The sequence below is a fragment of the Pelophylax lessonae genome (assembly GCF_965119305.1).
Source record: "Pelophylax lessonae genome assembly, chromosome: 9".
In the NCBI taxonomy this organism is placed as follows: Eukaryota; Metazoa; Chordata; class Amphibia; order Anura; family Ranidae; genus Pelophylax; species Pelophylax lessonae.
The window spans coordinates 2,756,315-2,775,482 of NC_138776.1; the positions used below are offsets into that span (position 1 = coordinate 2,756,315).

A 19,168-nucleotide genomic window follows, 5' to 3' on the forward strand; every position below is an offset into this window, starting at 1 on the left:
CTATTTTGTGTTCTCTCTGCACCCCAAATGATATGCTGACCTCCTTGATGGACCTCTCATTACAGACTATGATTGATGAGTTTGAGAAGAAGCTGACTGTGTGCCATAACAAAGGTCTGGAGAACATGGATGTTCCAGAGGAGGCGATCCCAGATGGTGAAAACCCTCCGCCTTCCGCTGTGAAGAAGAATGTTCCGGGTGAGTCCAGGAATGAGCAATATGATGTAGATCTTGTGAACAGTCCTGGAAATGTATTGCATGTGTCCCGTCGTCATATTCAACCACAACACCAGTTTCACTTCCACAAGTGTGCATTGTAGGCCGTATGAAATGGGTGACAGGTCAACGAGGAAAGGATCATTAATCTTCAATGTGGATTATCCTGTGCAGTCGCTCCATCACTGCCTGACCCTGCAGAGTTCTCTCAGGTTTTTTCCTGGTAGCTGTGACCGGGTTTAAGCAGAAACTTCACCTGTTATAATGGAAGGACACATTTTGGTGATTTTTCCACCATTGACCGAATTGGCGATATCACATAGGCCTTAAAGTGGAAGTTCAGCCTAAAACTAAAATCTCTAAATCTACTTGCAGCTACAATCTAAGACTAAAGATGCGCTTGTATCGTAAATAGTCCAAGAAGTGATGTCACAATTCCATAAAATCACAAAGTGAACTCTTTGTCACCCAATTGATTGTGATCCCACGTGAAAAGAGAAGCCTCCATCACATTGGCTGCTTACCACAATATAATGACCACCTGGCTGCTTACCACAATATAATGACCGCCTGTCACAAAGGTCTCCCTTGCCTGCAGCTATAGCCCAGCCTAGGCCTCTGTTCAAACAATGGGACTTAATGAGGGAACCGATGCCGGTCACTCTTGAGGACACTCAGTCAAAGAGAACCCCAGAAGTATAAAGACCTCCATAGCATAACATTAACCAAACAAAGGTTGCACTTCCATAAGAAAATAGATAACACATTAAAATAAAATCCATCTGGCTCTGCACATCAGCCTGATCTTCTGGGACACGATGTCTGACAAACACGGAAAAGTCAGCCGGTCACTCCTCCCAATGGTGCCCCATCGTTGGGGGGGGGGGGGGGGGTGAGAGAGAGAGGAGTGGTGCCCTATCATTGGTGTTCGGGGGGGGGGGGATAGGAGTGGTGCCCCATCATGGGGGGGGGGGGAGATGGTGCCCCAAGGGCCAGATTAAGGCATGCAAAGGGCCGCAGCTTGGAGACCACTGCTTTCAACCCTTGTTGACATTTTGACAGCGTTATTTTTTTTCCCCTCAGCCAAGCGGCGCCCTCTTAAGTCTGTGAATAGATCGCAGAAGGTAAATGAAGAGAGTGAGTTCCAGACACCAAAATCTCGCCCCCCGAAGAGACCGCAGAGGAAAGTGACCGTTACATTCTCTAGTGATGAGGAGTCTGGTGAGTGTCACTATAAGGAAACATTGGGGGGAGATTTACTAATACTGGAGGACTCTGAATCTGGTGCAGCTGTGCATGGGAGCCAATCTGCTTCTGATTCTTCGATTAAGCTTCAACAAAAGCTGATTGGCTCCCATGCACAGTGGCACCGGAGTTTGCACTCTCCTCCCTCATTGAGTCTTGTATCTTTAATAAAGCCACATTACCAATCATTACTTTTTTTTTTTTATCAGACCTGGAGGCAGAACTGAGTGAAGCTGACACACCCAAAAACCCCACCCCCATCAGACGCACATCGACACGCTCCCGGGCTCGGTGACCTTAAACTCCTATCTCCAGTGTCTGTCTTCTCTCCTGACTTCCCTTTCTCCTTCCTTATATATTTGTATGATCCTCATATTTCCAGATCGGAGTTGGATTTGCCTGTTGCTGGTACATATGTGCTGGGTCCAAACTGTCCATCACTCCTCAATAAAGTTCTACATGTTTTACATACCAGCAGTTTCATGCCTCATTGATGCCTCCGTATGACGCTGACCTCGCTGCACTGTGTACTTGGCTCACTTGTTTACAGTAACATTACTTTATTTTCCCTGTATTCTGTGTGAGTTTACTCAATCCAACAAAACTAAAAAACGTTTAATTGGTGTGTCTGTGCACATGTGCACACACAGACTGGCCACTTTATTATGTACACCTAGCTAGTAGCAGGTTGGACCCCCTATATTAGGTACACCTTGCTAGTAGTGGGTTGGACCCCCTTTATTATGTACACCTAGCTAGTAGCAGGTTGGACCCCCTATATTAGGTACACCTTGCTAGTAGTGGGTTGGACCCCCTTTATTAGGTATAACTTGCTAGTAGCAGATTGGACCCCCTTTATTAGGTAGACCTTGCTAGTAGCGGGTTGGACCCCCTTTATTAGGTAGACCTTGCTAGTAGCGGGTTGGACCCCCTTTATTAGGTACACCTTGCTAGTAGCAGGTTGGACCCCCATTATTAGGTAGACCTTTCTAGTATCGGGTTGGACCCCCTTTATTAGGTAGACCTTGCTAGTAGCGGGTTGGACCCCCTTTATTAGGTAGACCTTGCTAGTAGCGGGTTGGACCCCCTTTATTAGGTACACCTTGCTAGTAGCGGGTTGGACCCCCTTTATTAGGTAGACCTTGCTAGTATCGGGTTGGACCCCCTTTATTAGGTAGACCTTGCTAGTAGCGGGTTGGACCCCCTTTATTAGGTAGACCTTGCTAGTAGCGGGTTGGACCCCCTTTATTAGGTACACCTTGCTAGTAGCAGGTTGGACCCCCATTATTAGGTAGACCTTTCTAGTATCGGGTTGGACCCCCTTTATTAGGTAGACCTTGCTAGTAGCGGGTTGGACCCCCTTTATTAGGTAGACCTTGCTAGTAGCGGGTTGGACCCCCTTTATTAGGTAGACCTTGCTAGTAGCGGGTTGCACCCCCTTTTGCCTTCATTCTTGATGGCATAGATACAACAAGGTGCGGGAAACTTTCCTCAGATTTTGCTCCATAGTGACATGATAGCATCCCGCAGTCGCTGCAGATTTGTCGGCTGCTCATCCATGATGACCATTTCCATTCCATCCCAAACTTACTCTATTGGATGAGATGTGGTGAGTGTGGAGGCCATTGGAGGACAGTGACCTCATTGTCATGGTGAGGAAGCCAGTGGTGAGATGATTGGAGCTTTGTGACATGGTGGGAGGAGCCATCAGAAGAGGGGGACACTGTAGTCATAAAGGGATGGACATGGCCAGCAACAATACTCAGGTAGGCCGTGGCGTTTAAAATTGGTATCAAGGGGCCCAAAGTGTGCCAAGATTTGGAAGAACAAAAAACAAACGTCCCTGCAAAACATTCAATCCAGCATCAATGACAGAACTGCATGACATATGATAGAAAAACCCTCCTCTGCAACTTTTACCTATAGAGGATCCTATGATAAGGCTTACCTATAGAGGATCCTATGATAAGGCTTACCTATAGAGGATCCTATGATAAGGCTTACCTATAGAGGATCCTATGATAAGGCTTACCTATAGGTACTGTAAATATCTCCTAAACCTGCACCGTCTAGGAGATATTTACCTTACATGCAGCCTAGGAGATATTTAGCTTGCATGCAGCCAGTGACATCACTGGTGCATGCGCTCTGAAGGAACGGTCGGTCGCTCGTGCCATTCCTTCAGAGCCAAGTGCCGTGAAAGTCGGCTCCCGCGGGAGTGACGTCACCGCGGCTCCAGCCAATCAGATGCCGCAAAGCAGGAAAAAGAGCGACCGAACATGTTGCCCTGTGAGGGAGGTGAGCGAGCTGCACTGTGGAGCTTCGTTCTAAGGTAAGTATTTCATAATGAGCTAGTATGCGATGCATACTAGCTCATGTGTTTTGTCTTTCAGGTGTTTGTTTTTTTTGTTTTTTTTTTAAATTCTGAGGTTTACAACCTCTTTAAGGCAGAGCTGGACTGGGGGAGCATGGTGAACATGTAATGTGAATGGGGGAAAAATACAAGGGGGCGCTGCAGAGCAGCCTGCAGAACCAGGAATGTAGGTTAGGTGACGGGTACAACAGACATAAACCCGGTGTAAAGTCACCAAATGTGCTGAAGGTGAAAATAAACCGATAATTGACTGACCTAGCAAGGGAGGAACTGACACTTTCTCACATTCTAAGCTCTGCCACTGACTGGCCTAAATAAACTTGAGGAGAATATTAATTACTGACGGATAATTATTGCCTTTAGAGGTGAAAACCTGCCAAGGTCAGGGAGGACGATAACAACAACCGAGTCTATTTATTAGAAAAGTAGCTGTGAATGGATGTGCCAATACTGCAGAATAATGCACCACACCCTGAATTAGTTAATTGAAAAGGAATAGAGGGAAGGGAGTATATTATAGGGCTTTAAAGGTGCAAATAACACAAACAATTTTGTTTACAATTTTCAAATTTTTTAGGACATATTAAAAATCCATACAGAACCATGAACATTTGATCTCTGCATGTACATCAAACAAATTAATCCAGATCAATCTCGATCTTTCGCAACATGTTTCACTGTAAAATGCAGCTTCTTCAGGGTATTGGATATTGCTTCTTATTCATGCATCCATTCTTATGGATATTGCTTCCCTGTGATGTATTGGGTTATAGGTAGAGGTGTCTCATCTTGATAAGAAGAGCCTGCAGACCCTTTTGTAAAAAGTCTATAAATGTGGAATCGCAGAATTGAGACCCACAAATCGCATTGGAGACATTCCATTCAGTTGTTGTAGTGTACTGTAAGGCAGTGGTCCTCAACCCTGGCCTACAGGGCCCACTAACAGGCCAGATTTTCAAGATAACTGAAATACATCCCAGGTGATATAATTTGCTGCTCAGTGATTGCAGTATTCTAGTCTGCATCTTCCCAAGGTAATACCTAAAATCTGGCCTGTTAGTGGGCCCTGTAGGCCAGGGTTGGGGACCACTGCTGTAAGGGACAACCAAGATCCAGCTTTAAATCCTCTTTGAAAAGGAACTTATCCAACACCCGCAGACCATAAAAGGTGCAAGCTGCAGGTAACCTCTTGTGTTTGTTATATTCAATTATTGATCTGTAGCAATGGACGGTCCCGATCTACTGGAATGTCTCCTTAACATGATCCCCCTCCTAGATGACTGACATCATGTTAAGGAGACATTCCATTCCAGTGGATCGGGTCCGGCCATTGCTGCAGGTCAATAGTACTTTTCAGGTTTTTCAGGTCCTGAGTCTCCTTATGCGGATTTAATTCCTTCAAAGGTTCAGGGGATATCTGAACTACCTAAGGTCCGACCCCCCCTATGCCTGTCCAGGGAATTGATTTACCTAGGTCTGATTCTAATTCTGACCAGGTGGTCCTTCCTCTGGACAAACTTCAGGAACCACAGGCTGTTTTACCATCTGCTGTCACACAGATTGTTCTCTCTCCCATTTTGCATACATTTTCTGAGTCTGGTGGTATCCACCTTCAAGACAGTTCTGTTTGCACAATCCTACATTCAGCTCCTTTAGCAAGGTTGGCTCAACAAGAGGCTACCAAGGTTCGTGGTGAGATCACATGTTCCTCTGGCAGAGGGCCATAGTAAGGCCAGTATCATCCTGGGCTCAGGCTTCTTCCGCAATTCCTGCGAGGATCCTCCAATCAGTCTGGTGGCCATAAACGTCCCTTGGGGGCTTCCTCTCAGAGAAGACCAGTTGTCCTAAGGGCTGATATACAATCCTGCTTTACAGTCGCTGGTTTTAATGGCTTGGCTATTGCAGGCCAGGTACTGAGGGATGGAGGTCTGTCTGGATCAGTGATCCCTACTATGGTAAAGGCAAGGAAGTAGTCTTCCAGCAAGATATACCATCGTACTGGGAAAACGTACATTTCTTGGTGTGAGTCGATTGGCGCTCATCCTCCAAGAAAGGTTAAGATCTGAGCCACAGAAGAGGATTAGAAGTTGGTCTTGAGTACCATCAAAGGCCAGGTTTCTACCCTGACAATCTTCTTTAAACAACCCCCCTAGCCACACACTCTTTAGTTTGTAACTTCATTCAGGGGGTTAAGCATTTGGCTCCACCTGTACGGTCTCTTACCGCCATGGGATTTAAATTTAGTACTTTCGGTTCTCCAGAAACCTCCATTTGAGAATATTCGGGAGATTCCCTTGCCTACGTTTTCCCAGAAGGTGACATTCTTGGTGGTGATTACCTCGGCTCGCAGGGTATCAGAATTGGTGGCATTATCTTGTTGTAGTCCCTATTTAGTGGTCCATAGCGATAAAGTGGTTCTTTGTCCCTGGCCATCATTCCTGCCCAAAGTTGTCTCTGACCTTCATTTGAATGAGGACCTTGTGTTGCCTTTCTTGTGTCCCAAGCCGCCTCATCCCAAGGAATTTTCCTTGCATGCCTTGGATGTGATTTGTATGATTCGGGTGTATCTGGCAGCTACAGAGTCCTTTCTGAGGTCAGACTCGCTTTTTGTGGTTACGGATGGACCAAGAAAAGGGCTGGCTGCTTCTTCAGCTACCATCTCCAGATGGATCAGTCAGACGGTGACTCAGGCCTATTCCATTAAAGGTCAGGTTCCACCTTTTTCCTGCATTCTACTCGGGCGCTGAGTGCTTCTTGGGCCTTCCGTCATCAGGCATCAATATCTCAAGTTTGCAAGGTGGCCACTTGGTCGTCGGTGCAAACCTTCACAAAATTCTATAAGGTAGATACTTTGGCATCTGCAGATGCTTTATTTGGCCACAAAGTTTTGCAGGCTGCTGTTTTAAGAATGGCTGTTCCCTCTTGAGGGGTGTTTTTCTTTAAACCTTTCTTAGACGGGGCTCCTGTGACCCGGTTAAGGCTTGTGTGTCCTGGTAAGGGCTCTTATGTTCCATGGGTTATTTTCCCCACCCCCTCATTTTTCTTTTTGGGACGCCCCAGTAGTCATAGATTTATGGAGCGCTGTGTCTGTCGATGAATGAAAGAAGATGGGATTTTTGTACTTACTGTAAAATCCATTTCTCGGAGTTCATCGATGGACACAGCACACACCCCCCCCCCCCGCCCCATTCTATGGAGTTCTGATATGTCTAATATTGCTTGCTACTAAACTGATTACCTAGAGAGGGGGGGGTTATATACCAGCTGAGGATGACCCATGGGTGTGGCCAGGTTCTGCCTTGTCCTACTCCTGGAGAAGGCAATATAACCCAATAGTTATGATTTATGGAGCGCTGTGTCTGTCGATTAACTCAGAGAAATGGATTTTACGGTAAGTCAGAAATCAAGTTTGTCTTTTGTTTTTTTTTTCTTTATTCCTCTGATCAGTCCCTGGGTTGATTGTCAACAACGAGCTCTGGCCTGTGATTGGACACAGCTGAACAGCAGGGCCCAGCTGTGAATCACTGGCTGGGACTTGCTGACAGACTCCCCCTGTGTACAATCATGGGGGGGGGGGGGGTGTCAGCACACCCTAAACCCAAAAGCAGACAGCAACATACAGGTACAATGCTTTGCCCACAGTACATTGCAGGTGGGGGCCCACAAGTGGTTAAAGGATAAGTTTACCCTTAGTAATGTGCATTATGTTCCTAGGCACCCCCCCCCCTTCATTGACGGTGTGTGTGGGGGGTTCCTACACTCTGTCAATTAAAAGCTGGCTCCGCCGTGTGGGGCTCTGATCATTCAGATATCAATGATGCAGATGTGTGAATTACAAGTCCTGAGTACCACCATGTAGATGGTCTTGTAGTTCTCAATGGGCTGCAGCCGCAGTAATTGGTACTCCTTGTAGTCCATTGACTCTTCCTCCGGCTCTCCAGAAATCTGTGGCCTGTATCTGCAGGATATTGCAGCTGTGATCCATCGATCAGAAGTGCGCAATGCTTTGCAGGCTCCTGTAACAATAAATAAATGCACTTTTTTTTATTTCATGTAGAAACAAGCGTGCATTCATTATTATTCTAAAGGGTGAACTTTACCTTTCACCACTCCCTGCCCAGCCTGTTTTTGGTTGACGGCTGCGTGGAACATTCGTCCCAGGCTCCATGGGCAAAGCTGCGGCGCAATCTGTCACCACTGGACACAGCCAATGACCAATCACTGTACCGGCCTGCTGCCAGTACCGTGTGATCACTGTGACCAATCACAGCAGATCACATGAGTGTCATAAACAATGGATGGCTTCCTTTCGTGCCAGTTGTTGCGTACAATTGTGTTGCTATCTGTGATTGGCCAATCACAGCCTATCTGTACCATATGATTAGCTGTGGCTAATTGAAACCATACACACTGAATGAATCTATTTCATTTATTAAAAATGGTTGCTTATACCAATGAAAGTCACTGCTATGAAAGTCACTGCTATAAACAATCGTAATGTGGGGGAAAGATCACTTCCCCGGAGTAGGAAAATGCTGCTATGGTAACGCTTTGCTCTGGCCACAGGGTGTTTACAAAAAAAATCAGAGCAAAAAGCAATTAAATTGAAAAAAATTAAATATTTTTTAATACTTGCTGTTACTAGTCATTGTCTGATCACCGTCACACCAGTTATAGGGTGACAGAATTGCTTTTCTTTTCAAAGATATTTTTTTTTATATTCATTTTTCCAAAAGTTTGACAAAACAATTCCAGCTTAAACAAAACTCGCCATGCCTCTTAACCACTTAAGCCCCGGAGGATTTTCCTGCTAAAAGACCAGGGGGTATTTTGCGATTCGGCACTGCGTGACTTTAACGGACAATTGCGCGGTCGTGCGACGCTGTACCTAAACGAATTTGACGTCCTTTTTTTTTCCCACAAACGGAGCTTTCTTTTGGTGGTATTTGATCACCTGTGCGATTTTTTTTGATCACGTGCTATAAACAAAAAAAGAGCGACAATTTTGCAAAAATAACAATATTTTTCACATTTTTTTATATGAAATTCCCCAAAAAAAATGTAAAAATCAAAATTTTTTTAAAATTTTTGGCCAATTTGTTTTATCCTACCTATGTTTGGTAAAAAAAATCGCAAAAAGCATATTTTGATTGGTTTGCGCAAAAGTTATCGCGTTTACTAACAAAGGGAAAGATTTTTGTCATTTTTGTTGTTTTTTTTTTTTTAACGCGTAATGGCGGTGATCTGCGATTTTTTTTTTTTTTTTTTTTTTTTTGCGGTACTGCGACATTGCGGCGGACAGATCGGACCCTTGACTGACATTTTTGGGGTTACCAGTGACATTTCTACAGTAATCAGTGCTATACATATGCACTGTTACTGTAAAAATGACACTGGCAGGGAAGGGGTTAACTTTATTTGGGAGGGAGGGGCTGTGTGTGTCCCTAGGGGCGTGGTTTCTACTGTGATTGGCTGTGGCTCTAGCTGTAAGGACACTGATCAACGGATCTACATAGTAGATCCGTGTGATCAGTGTCTTTACAGCGAGGAGAATGACAGGTGGCTTGTTTACACAAGCTGCCTGACATTCTCCCTCTCCCCCGCTGATCGCCGAGTGGCCGGCGGACATCGGGTCCGCTGGTCACACGCGCGGGGGGGTCCGTGACCGCGCGGGAGGGGGCGCGCGCTCGCTCCCCAGACCCTCCCAGGCTAGTGACGTTAATTAACGTCACTCTGCATGGCAGGGGCTGACCGCCGCAGTAAATCTACTTGCGGCGGTCGGCAAGCGGTTAAACATCTCACGTGGAATTATTTATGATTCAGTGCTTTATTTTATATGATTGTATTTTTCACAACACTATTTCTTTGTAATTTTCTTGCATGTTGCACTTTCACTCGTGTTTCACATAATATATGCTTACTATTGATGCTAATTTATTATTATGACCTTTTTGCGCTGTGTATTAGTAATTTCATATTTAAGAATTTTTATAATTTTTTGAACAGCGGCATTTTGGTTTGTAGCACACCATTTTATTTTATCCATAGCGCAGTGCATTTTCTTATTAGTTTAACACCTCACTGTCTGCTTTCCAAAAAGGGGTCATTTCGGGGGTGCTTGTGCTGTCCTGGTAGTTTCAGAAATGAAATGGGCCGTCAGTACATCAGGATTGAACGATATTCAGATGTACAGTATCTCACAAAAGTAAGTACACCCATGACGTTTCTGTAAATATTTTATTCTATCTTTTCATGTGACAACACTGAAGAAATGAGACTTTGCTACAATGTAAAGTAGTGAGTGTACAGCTTGTATAACAGTGTAAATTTACTGTCCCCTCAAAATAACTCAACACACAGCCATTAATGTCTAAACCGCTGGCAACAAAAGTCAGTACACCCCTAAGTGACAACACACAGCCATTAACCACTTTACCACCGGAGGATTTTGCTGTCTTCCGTCCAGGCCACTTTTTGCGATTCGGCACTGTGCGACTTTAACTGACAATTGCGCGGTCGTGCGACGCCGTACCCAAACGAAATTTATGTCCTTTTTTTTCCCACAAACAGAGCTTTCTTTTGGTGGTATTTGATCACCTGTGCGATTTTTACTTTTTGCGCTATAAACAAAAAAAGAGCGTTTATTTTGAAAAAATAACAATATTTTTCACATTTTTTTATATGAAATTCCCCCCCAAAAAATGTAAAAATCTAATTTTTTTTAAATTTTTGCCCAATTTGTTTTCTGCTACCTATGTTTAGTAAAAAAAATCGCAATAAGCGTATTTTGATTGGTTTGCGCAAAAGTTATTGCGTTTACTAACTAAGGGAAAGATTTCTGTCATTTTTGGTGTTTTTTTTTAACGCGTAATGGCGGTGATCTGCGATTTTTTTTTTTTTGCGGGACTGCGACATTGCGGCGGACAGATCGGACCCTTGACTGACATTTTTGACACTTTTGGGGGTACCAGTGACATTTCTACAGTAATCAGTGCTATATATATGCACTGTTACTGTAAAAATGACACTGGCAGGGAAGGGGTTAATTTTATTGGAGAGGGAGGGGTTAATGTATGCCTGGTGCTTACTGACGTGTGGGGGGGGAGGTGACTGAGTGACAGAAGGACAGATCGGATGTCCAGCTATGCTGAACACTCCGATCTGTTAGTCCCTGTCACTATGGAGATCCGCCCACTGTGTTTACATACAGCGGGCGGATCTCCAGACTCGATCCCCGATGATCGGGGCAGAGCAGCGGCAATCGCCGCTGCTCCTCCGCTGGCCCGACTCCCGCTGTGAATGAACACAGCGGGAGCGAGCCTCCGGCGGCGCGCGAGCGCCGCCCACAAGGGGCGGAGTCCAGCGACGTAGGTCTACGTCGCTGGACGGGATCGCGGCACTTTGCCGCAGTAGCCTCCATGTAAGCGGAGGTAAAGTGGTTAATGTCTAAACCGCTGGCAACAAAAGTCAGTACACCCCTAAGTGACAATCTCCAAATTGGGCCCAAAGTGTCAATATTTTGTGTGGCCACCATTATTTTCCAGCACTGCCTTAACCCTCTTGGGCATGGAGTTCACCAGAGCTTCACAGGTTGTCACTGGAGTCCTCTTCCCCTCCTCCATGATGACATCACAGAGCTGGTGGATGTTAGAGACCTTGCGCTCCTCCACCTTCTGTTTGAGGATCCCCACAGATGCTGAATAGGGTTTAGGTCTGGAGACATGCTTGGCCAGTCCATCACCTTTACCCTCAGCTTCTTTAGCAAGGCAGTGGTCATCTTGGAGGTGTTTGGGGTCGTTATGTTGGAATACTGCCCTGCCCCCCAGTCTCTGAAGGGAGGGGATCATGCTCTGTGACTCGCGCATGCATGGAGAGCGAGGCAGAATCTGACATTTAGATTATCCTTCTGCTTTGCCAATCACCGGATAATGCCTCTGACGATCTGCACATGCGCAGTATTGACGTCACGCTAGCTGATCAATAGATAATCCTGTGCAGATTGAGGTACTATTCAACAGAACAGGGGCACCCGAGCTGAGGTTCAGCCATACCCCCTCTTATCTTCATTGGCTAACTGACTTTGACAGCAGTGGGAGCCAATGGTGCCACTGCTGTGTCTCAACCAATCAGGAGGGAGTCCTGGATGGCCGAGGCACTCGTGCAATAATGCTGTATAGAGAAGGGGGCTCAGGTAGGTATTGGGGGGGCACACCAAAGGATTTTTTTTTTTTTATCTTAATGCACCTTCTGCCTTTACATCCACTTCCTGATCGCCCCACATACAAATACTGAGGCAGGGCGGCCCTTCAGCATGAAGTCATCTACTTGTACTTAATTCTTTGTTCAGGGTCTGTGGCGCGCATGCGTGCTGCCAGCAACCCACTCCTGCTGTGATTGGACACAACGGGAGCCAATCAGCGGGTTCGCCGGCACCCTGCAATCGTTCCCGAGAGAGGCAGAACGGCGGTCTGTCAGAGGAGGAAGATGGAGATCTGCTAAGCAGGAACACAAATCTCTGCCTTCTCACAGTTAAAGGCCCCCCCTCCCCCCCCCACACGCACACAGTTAGAAAGCACTCCCAGGGAACACATTTAACCCTTTGATCACCCCTGATGGTAACTCCTTCCCTGCCAGTGTCAGTACAGTAACAGTGCATATTTTTAGCACGGTTTACTGTATTGGTGTCACTTTGTGGTGGACAAATCTGAAACTATGTCGCAGTCCCGCTAACAATTGCTGATCGCCACCATTAGTAGTAAAAAATAAAATTCCGTAAATCTATCACATAATTTGTAGACATTATAACTTGCGCAAACCAATCAATATACGCTTATTAGGATTTTCTTTTTTTTTTTTTTTTACCAAAATATTGGCCTAAATTGATGGAATTTTTTGATTTTTTTTTTTGACTTTTTTTTATTTAATGGATGTTTTATAGCAAAAATATAAAAATGTCATGCGTATAGTGTTGCATGATTTGCAGTTGTTGTTCATTGTTATATCAGTACCACCTATCAGTGCCACATATCAGTGGCTATCTGTGCTACCTATAAGTGCCACCTATCTGCCCGCCTATTGGTGTCACATATCAGTGCTACCTAGTAGTGCCGCCCATCAGTGCTACCTTTTAGTCCTGCATATTAGTGCCTCTTCATCAGTGCCCTTCAGTGAAGGAAAAATGAAAAACTTGTTTTCATTTTCAGCATTTTTGGTATTTTTTTTTATTCTTTTAGCAAAAAAATACCCCCCCCCCCCCCCCAGTGGTGCTTAAATACCACCAAAAGAAAGCTCTATTGAACACAATGATAAAAATGTCGTGGGTACAGTGCTGCATGACCACGCAATTGTCATTCAAAGTGTGACAGCGCTGAAAGCTGAAATTTGGCCTGGGCAGGAAGGGGGGGGGGGTGGTATTAAAGGGGTTAAGTCCATGTATACCTTGTTGGTAATGCTGTAAGGTGAATGTTCAGTTCTACTGCAAATCCTGGTAAAGATTTGACCGTCCTCTGCAAGGGATCTCACTGATAAATTTCACCTCTTCTCTATATGGAGATCTTTAGACTTACAGCCCCGGGGGGCTTCCAGGACAAATGTTAGGTCAGAGGTGACGCTTTCACCATTTACACAAACAATGCAAAGCCGGAGAACCGGTTTCCTCCTCCGATGAACAGGTGCTCCTCCAGGCTGCTCTGAGCCGCCACCCCGGGGTGGGCATTGTGGTCTCAGCTGTCCTGGTGACACGGATAACACAAGACTGTTTGTTTTCTTATTCCCCTCCCCCTGCGCCTGTTAGCGGATCCTCTGTGTGTGAATGGAAAAATGGCTTCAAAAGCAGAAAAATCTCTAAATGGTTTTTATGAACAGCTGAAGGAAACGTCCCCAAGTGTTGTATCTGATCTTCTCTTCTATATTGGATTAGCTGGTCTTTATGTCCAACCCCCTCCCCCCCCCCCCCGGGCAATGTCCGGTTATTGGTTCTCTCACCGCATTGGGTGCTTCGCCGTGTATTAACCACTTCTGGACCGGAAGGATTTGCCCCCTTAATGACCAGGCCATTTTTTGCAATTCGGCACTGCGTTACTTTAACAGACAATTGCACAGTGCAACGCTGTACCCAAATAAAATATCCCCCCCCCCCCCCCCCACAGAAAAAATAGAGCTTTTTGGTGGTATTTGATCACCTCTGAGATTTTTATTTTTTGCGCTATAAGCAAAAAAAGAGCGACAATTCTGAACAAAAAAGACAATATTTCTCTTTCCTTCAGTGATGGACATAGCTTCAAGTCTTCAGACCATTGGGCTTTATTCTGCTCTCTCTAGGAGTAGGACTGGGCGGAAACCTTTTTTTTCTGCCTACAGTAGTTAGGACCTGGCTCTGCTGAGATCTGCAGTCCTGGAATTTTTTCCTATTTAAATGGAATCTTTTACTTAGGCCCCTTTCACACGGGCTTTCCAATCCGGTCCCTGTCAGTTTATCAGGCATATCTGATTGGATGCTCCATTCAGCCCTATGGAGCATGTCCGCTGCTATCCGATCTGATCCTGTCTGTGAAATCCAGATGGGTGGAAACCCTATTATCCCTCAGTCTGGAGGATCGGATGCAAACAGCCAGGTGGTCCATTCTCATCCGATCTCCCATAGAAGAGATCGGGGATCTCACAGGTCTGTCTCTGCACAGTGAGCACAGATGGACCTGTCATCTGCCTGCTCAGCGGGGATCAGCGGATCGATCCTCACTGAGCAAAACAGAGTCCGCCAGGTGGAAAGCCTGTGTTAAAGGGCCCTTACTCAGGGACCAATTTTCCACTCTGCTTTACAGTCACTGGTTTTAACGGCATGGGTATTGAAAGCTGGGTGCTTTAAAAACAGAGGGCTGTTGTAGTTGGTGATTCCTACGCTGTTGAAGGCTAGGAAGTCGACTTCCAGGAAAGTTTATCGTCGAGTTTGGAAATCCAACATGGCACCTCATGGCAAAGAACTCTCTGAGGATCTGAAAAAAGAATTGTTGCTCTACATAAAGATGGCCTAGACTATAAGGAGATTGCCAAGACCCTGAAACTGAGCTGCAGCACGGTGGCCAGGACCATACAGTGGTGTAGCAGGACAGGTTCCACTCAGAACAGGCCTCACCATGGTGGACCAAAGAAGTTGAGTGCACATGCTCAGCATTATATCCAGAGGTTGTCTTTGGGAAATAGACGTATGAGTGCTGCCAGCATTGCTGCAGAGGTTGAAGGGGTGGGGGAGGGGTCAGCCTGTCAGTGCTCAGACCATACGCCGCACACTGCATCAAATTGGTCTGCATGGCTGTCATCCCAGAAGGAAGCCTCTTCTAAAGATGATGCACAAGGAAGCCCACAAACAGTTTGCTGAAGACAAGCAGACTAAGGACATGGATTACTGGACACCAACGATGGGGCACTATTCCTCCCACTGACACCAATGATGGGGCACTATTCCCCCCACTGACTCCAATGATGGGGCACTATTCCTCCCACTGATACCAATGATAGGGTACTATTCCCCCCACTGACACCAATGATGGGGCACTATTCCTCCCACTGACACCAATGATGGGGCACTATTCCTCCCGCTGACATCAATGATGGGACACTATTCCTCCCACTGACACCAATGATGGGGCACTATTCCTCCACTGACACCAATGATGGGGCACTATTCCTCCCACTGACACCAATGATGGGGCACTATTCCTCCCACTGATACCAATGATGGGGCACTATTCCTCCCACTGACACCAATGATGGGACACTATTCCTCCCGCTGACATCAATGATGGGGCACTATTCCTCCCGCTGACACCAATGATGGAACACTATTCCTCCCGCTGACAGCAATGATGGGACACTATTCCTCCCGCTGACACCAATGATGGAACACTATTCCTCCCGCTGACAGCAATGATGGGACACTATTCCTCCCACTGACACCAATGATGAGACACTATTCCTCCCACTGACAGCAATGATGGGACATTATTCCTCCTGCTGATAATAATGGTGGGGTATTGTCCTGCCTCCTATGAAGGCGGGGCATTTTGCGCTCCCACTGGTTAGTCTGGCCCCCTTAAAGACTGAAGGACAGTAAACTGACCCTTTGCTCACAAAATTTGGAGCCCCTGGACTTAGAACACCAGAGAAAAAAACTTTACTAAACTATGCAGGAAAATTTCAAATTAACTTAAGACCATCAGAGTCTCCATCACAGCCTCCTATCAGGAACCCCACTTACATCTGAGTCCCCATCGGAGGCTTCTTATATCAGGACCCCCATTTACATCTACTTCCACATCGGACCTCCTTCTATCAGGGCCCCCACTTACATCTGATTCCCCATCTGAGCCTTCTAATATCAGGACCTCCACTCAAATCTGAGTCTCCATCGGAGCCTCCTTCTATCAGTGTCTCCACTCACATCTGAGTCCCTATCGGAGCCTCCTTATATTAGGACCCCCACTTACAACTGAGTCCCTATCGGTGCCTGCTTCTATCAGTGTCCTTACTTACATCTGAGCCTCTTTAAATTAGGGCCCCCACTTACATCTGAGTCCCCATCGGAGTCTCCTATCAGGACCCCCACTTACATCTGAGTCCCTATTAGAGCCTCCTTATATCAGTGTCCCCACTTACATCTGAGTCCCTATTAGAGCCTCCTTATATCAGTGTCCCCACTTACATCTGAGTCCCTATCAAATCCCCCCCTCCCTACATTGGAGACCCCCTTACATCGGAATCTCTCAGCAGACCGAAATAGGCCCATTGGCCGTAGTTTGGAGACCCTATATATATATATATAGTATACAGTGTATATATCTATATCACTTTTATCGTTATTGTAAGGGAAGTATATTTCTATATTTTATGTAGATAGTAAGGTTTGTCCTCCACAATTAAAGGAAACCTTTCCTATGAGGAACATGGAGGCCGCCATAAATGATGCAAATTATTATTTGTTCAATGTAGAAATGCAAAAAAAAAATGTCACCTATTTATTAATCGTGTATCTCCATTTCCCTTCTATATAGCAGAGATTATAGAGATGAGCGGGGGTGGGGGACGCTCATTTCTATCTCATGGTTCGGTGTTGTCTGCCTGCCTCTCCCTCCCATCCTCCATACTGATCCATGCAGTGATGCGGCACCCTGTGGCAATGTCACCTTGGCCATAGAGCAGCGGGGGTGGTAGGAAGGCTCTCTGTCTGACCCCCATGTATTGCCTGGGGGGGGCGGAGTCTGTGCTACTCACTGAGCGACTTCAATAATTCCTCTCCATTGCTGCTGAGATGATTTAGCAACTTTCAGAATACAGAAAGCGAGAGAGGAAACCCAACGGCGGGGAATAAAATAATTGATGGCTCAAGAAGGCCGGACGTTCCATCTATTCCTATTCTTATATCTGCTACAGGTAGAGCCATCGCTCCTGGGCCTGGTAATTAAATGCAGCCATTTACTCTGGATATAGATTAAAAAAAAAAAAATTATATATAAATATTTATATATACATACAGTATCTCACAAAAGTAAGTACACCCTTCACATTTCTGTAAATATTTTATTCTATCTTTTCATGTGACAACACTGAAGAAATGAGACTTTGCTACAATGTAAAGTAGTGAGTGTACAGCTTGTATAACAGTGTAAATTTACTGTCCCCTCAAAATAACTCAACACACAGCCATTAATGTCTAAACTGCTGGCAACAAAAGTCAGTACACCCCTAAGTGACAATCTCCAAATTGGGCCCAATTAGCCATTTTCCCTCCCCGGTGTCATGTGACTCGTTAGTGTTACAAGGTCTCAGGTGTGAATGGGGAGCAGGTGTGTTAAATTTGGTGTTATCGCTCTCACTCTCTCATACTGGTCACTGGAAGTTCAACATGGCACCTCATGGCAAAGAACTCTCTGAGGATCTTAAAAAAAGAATTGTTGCTCTACATAAAGATGGCCTAGGCCAGTGATAGCGAACCTTGGCACCCCAGATGTTTTAGAACTACATTTTACATGACGCTCAACTACCCTACAAAGTGCATGAGCATCATGAGAAATGTAGTTCCAAAACATCTAGGGTGCCAAGGTTCGCCATCACTGGCCTAGGCTATAAGAAGATTGCCAAGACCCTGAAACTGAGCTGCAGCACAGTGGCCAGGACCATACAGCGGTTTACCAGGACAGGGTCCACTCAGAACAGGCCTCGCCATGGTGGACCAAAGAAGTTGAGTGCCGTGATCAGCGTCACATCCAGAGGTTGTCTTTGGGAAATAGACGTATGAGTGCTGCCAGCATTGCTGCAGAGGTTGAAGGGGTGGGGGAGGGGTCAGTCTGTCAGTGCTCAGACCATACGCCGCACACTGCATCAAATTGGTCTGCATGGCTGTCATCCCAGAAGGAAGCCTCTTCTAAAGATGATGGACAAGAAAGCCCGCAAACAGTTTGCTGAAGACAAGCAGACTAAGGACATGGATTACTGGAACCGTCTCCTGTGCTCTGATGATAAACTTATTTGGTGTCAGATGGTGTCAGGCGTGTGTGGGGGCAACCAGGTGAGAAGTACAAAGACAAGTGTGTCTTCCTACAGTCAAGCATGGTGTTGGGAGTGTCATGGTCTGGGGCTGCATGAGTGCTGCCGGTGTTCTAAAATTTTATCGGACCCATGAAAATTCCGGACCTCGTCACTTCCGGCTGGTGCGAGCCCCGGTGCGCATGCGCACAAGGTCCGAGGAAATTCTAAGACTTAGAGAACAGCTGATTGAGAGGAGGAGGGGCTGAGGTGGGACGCACACACCGCCGCGGGAAAATTGCTGTCACGGGCGAACCATATGTGCTAGAGACCCCAAAATTGTATCGCAGGTAGCCAAGACCCTCCCCTACAGCTGTTAAAATTTTGGGGTCTCGGGGATGAAAGGGTGCGGAGCAGTGGTCCCCGGTTCTCGGGGTCACTGCTCAGTGCCCTTTCATCCCCGAGACCCACGGGGTCACTACTCCGCACCCTTTCATCCCCGGGACCCCAAATTTCTATCAGCTATAGGGGAGCGTTTTGGCTACCTGCAATATAATTTTGGGTTCTCTAGCAGCTTTGGTTCGCCCGTGACAGCAATATTCCCGCGGCGGTGTGTGCGTCCCTCCTCAGCCCCTCCTCCTCTCAATCAGCTGTTCGCCAAGTCTTAGAATTTCCTCGGACCTTGTGCGCATGCGCACCAGGGCTCGCACCAGCCGGAAGTGACGAGGTCCGATTTTTTCACGGGTCCGACAAAATTTTACAACACCGGCACTGGGGAGCTACAGATCATTGAGGGAACCATGAATACCAACATGT

General features: G+C 46.2%; 1 protein-coding gene across 1 annotated transcript in view; it reads left to right on the forward strand.

Annotated features, from left to right (window-relative positions):
- The window catches only part of NCAPD2 (non-SMC condensin I complex subunit D2), a 96,405-nt gene extending 94,634 nt beyond the window's left edge, over positions 1–1,771 (forward strand). Inside the window, exons 30-32 of the mRNA XM_082267370.1 lie at positions 66–198; positions 1,300–1,437; positions 1,671–1,771. Of these exons, the coding sequence (XP_082123496.1) occupies positions 66–198; positions 1,300–1,437; positions 1,671–1,756 (357 nt within the window). The 3' untranslated portion in view covers positions 1,757–1,771. The remainder of the gene's footprint in view (positions 1–65; positions 199–1,299; positions 1,438–1,670) is intronic.
- The last annotated feature ends 17,397 nt before the right edge of the window (positions 1,772–19,168 follow it).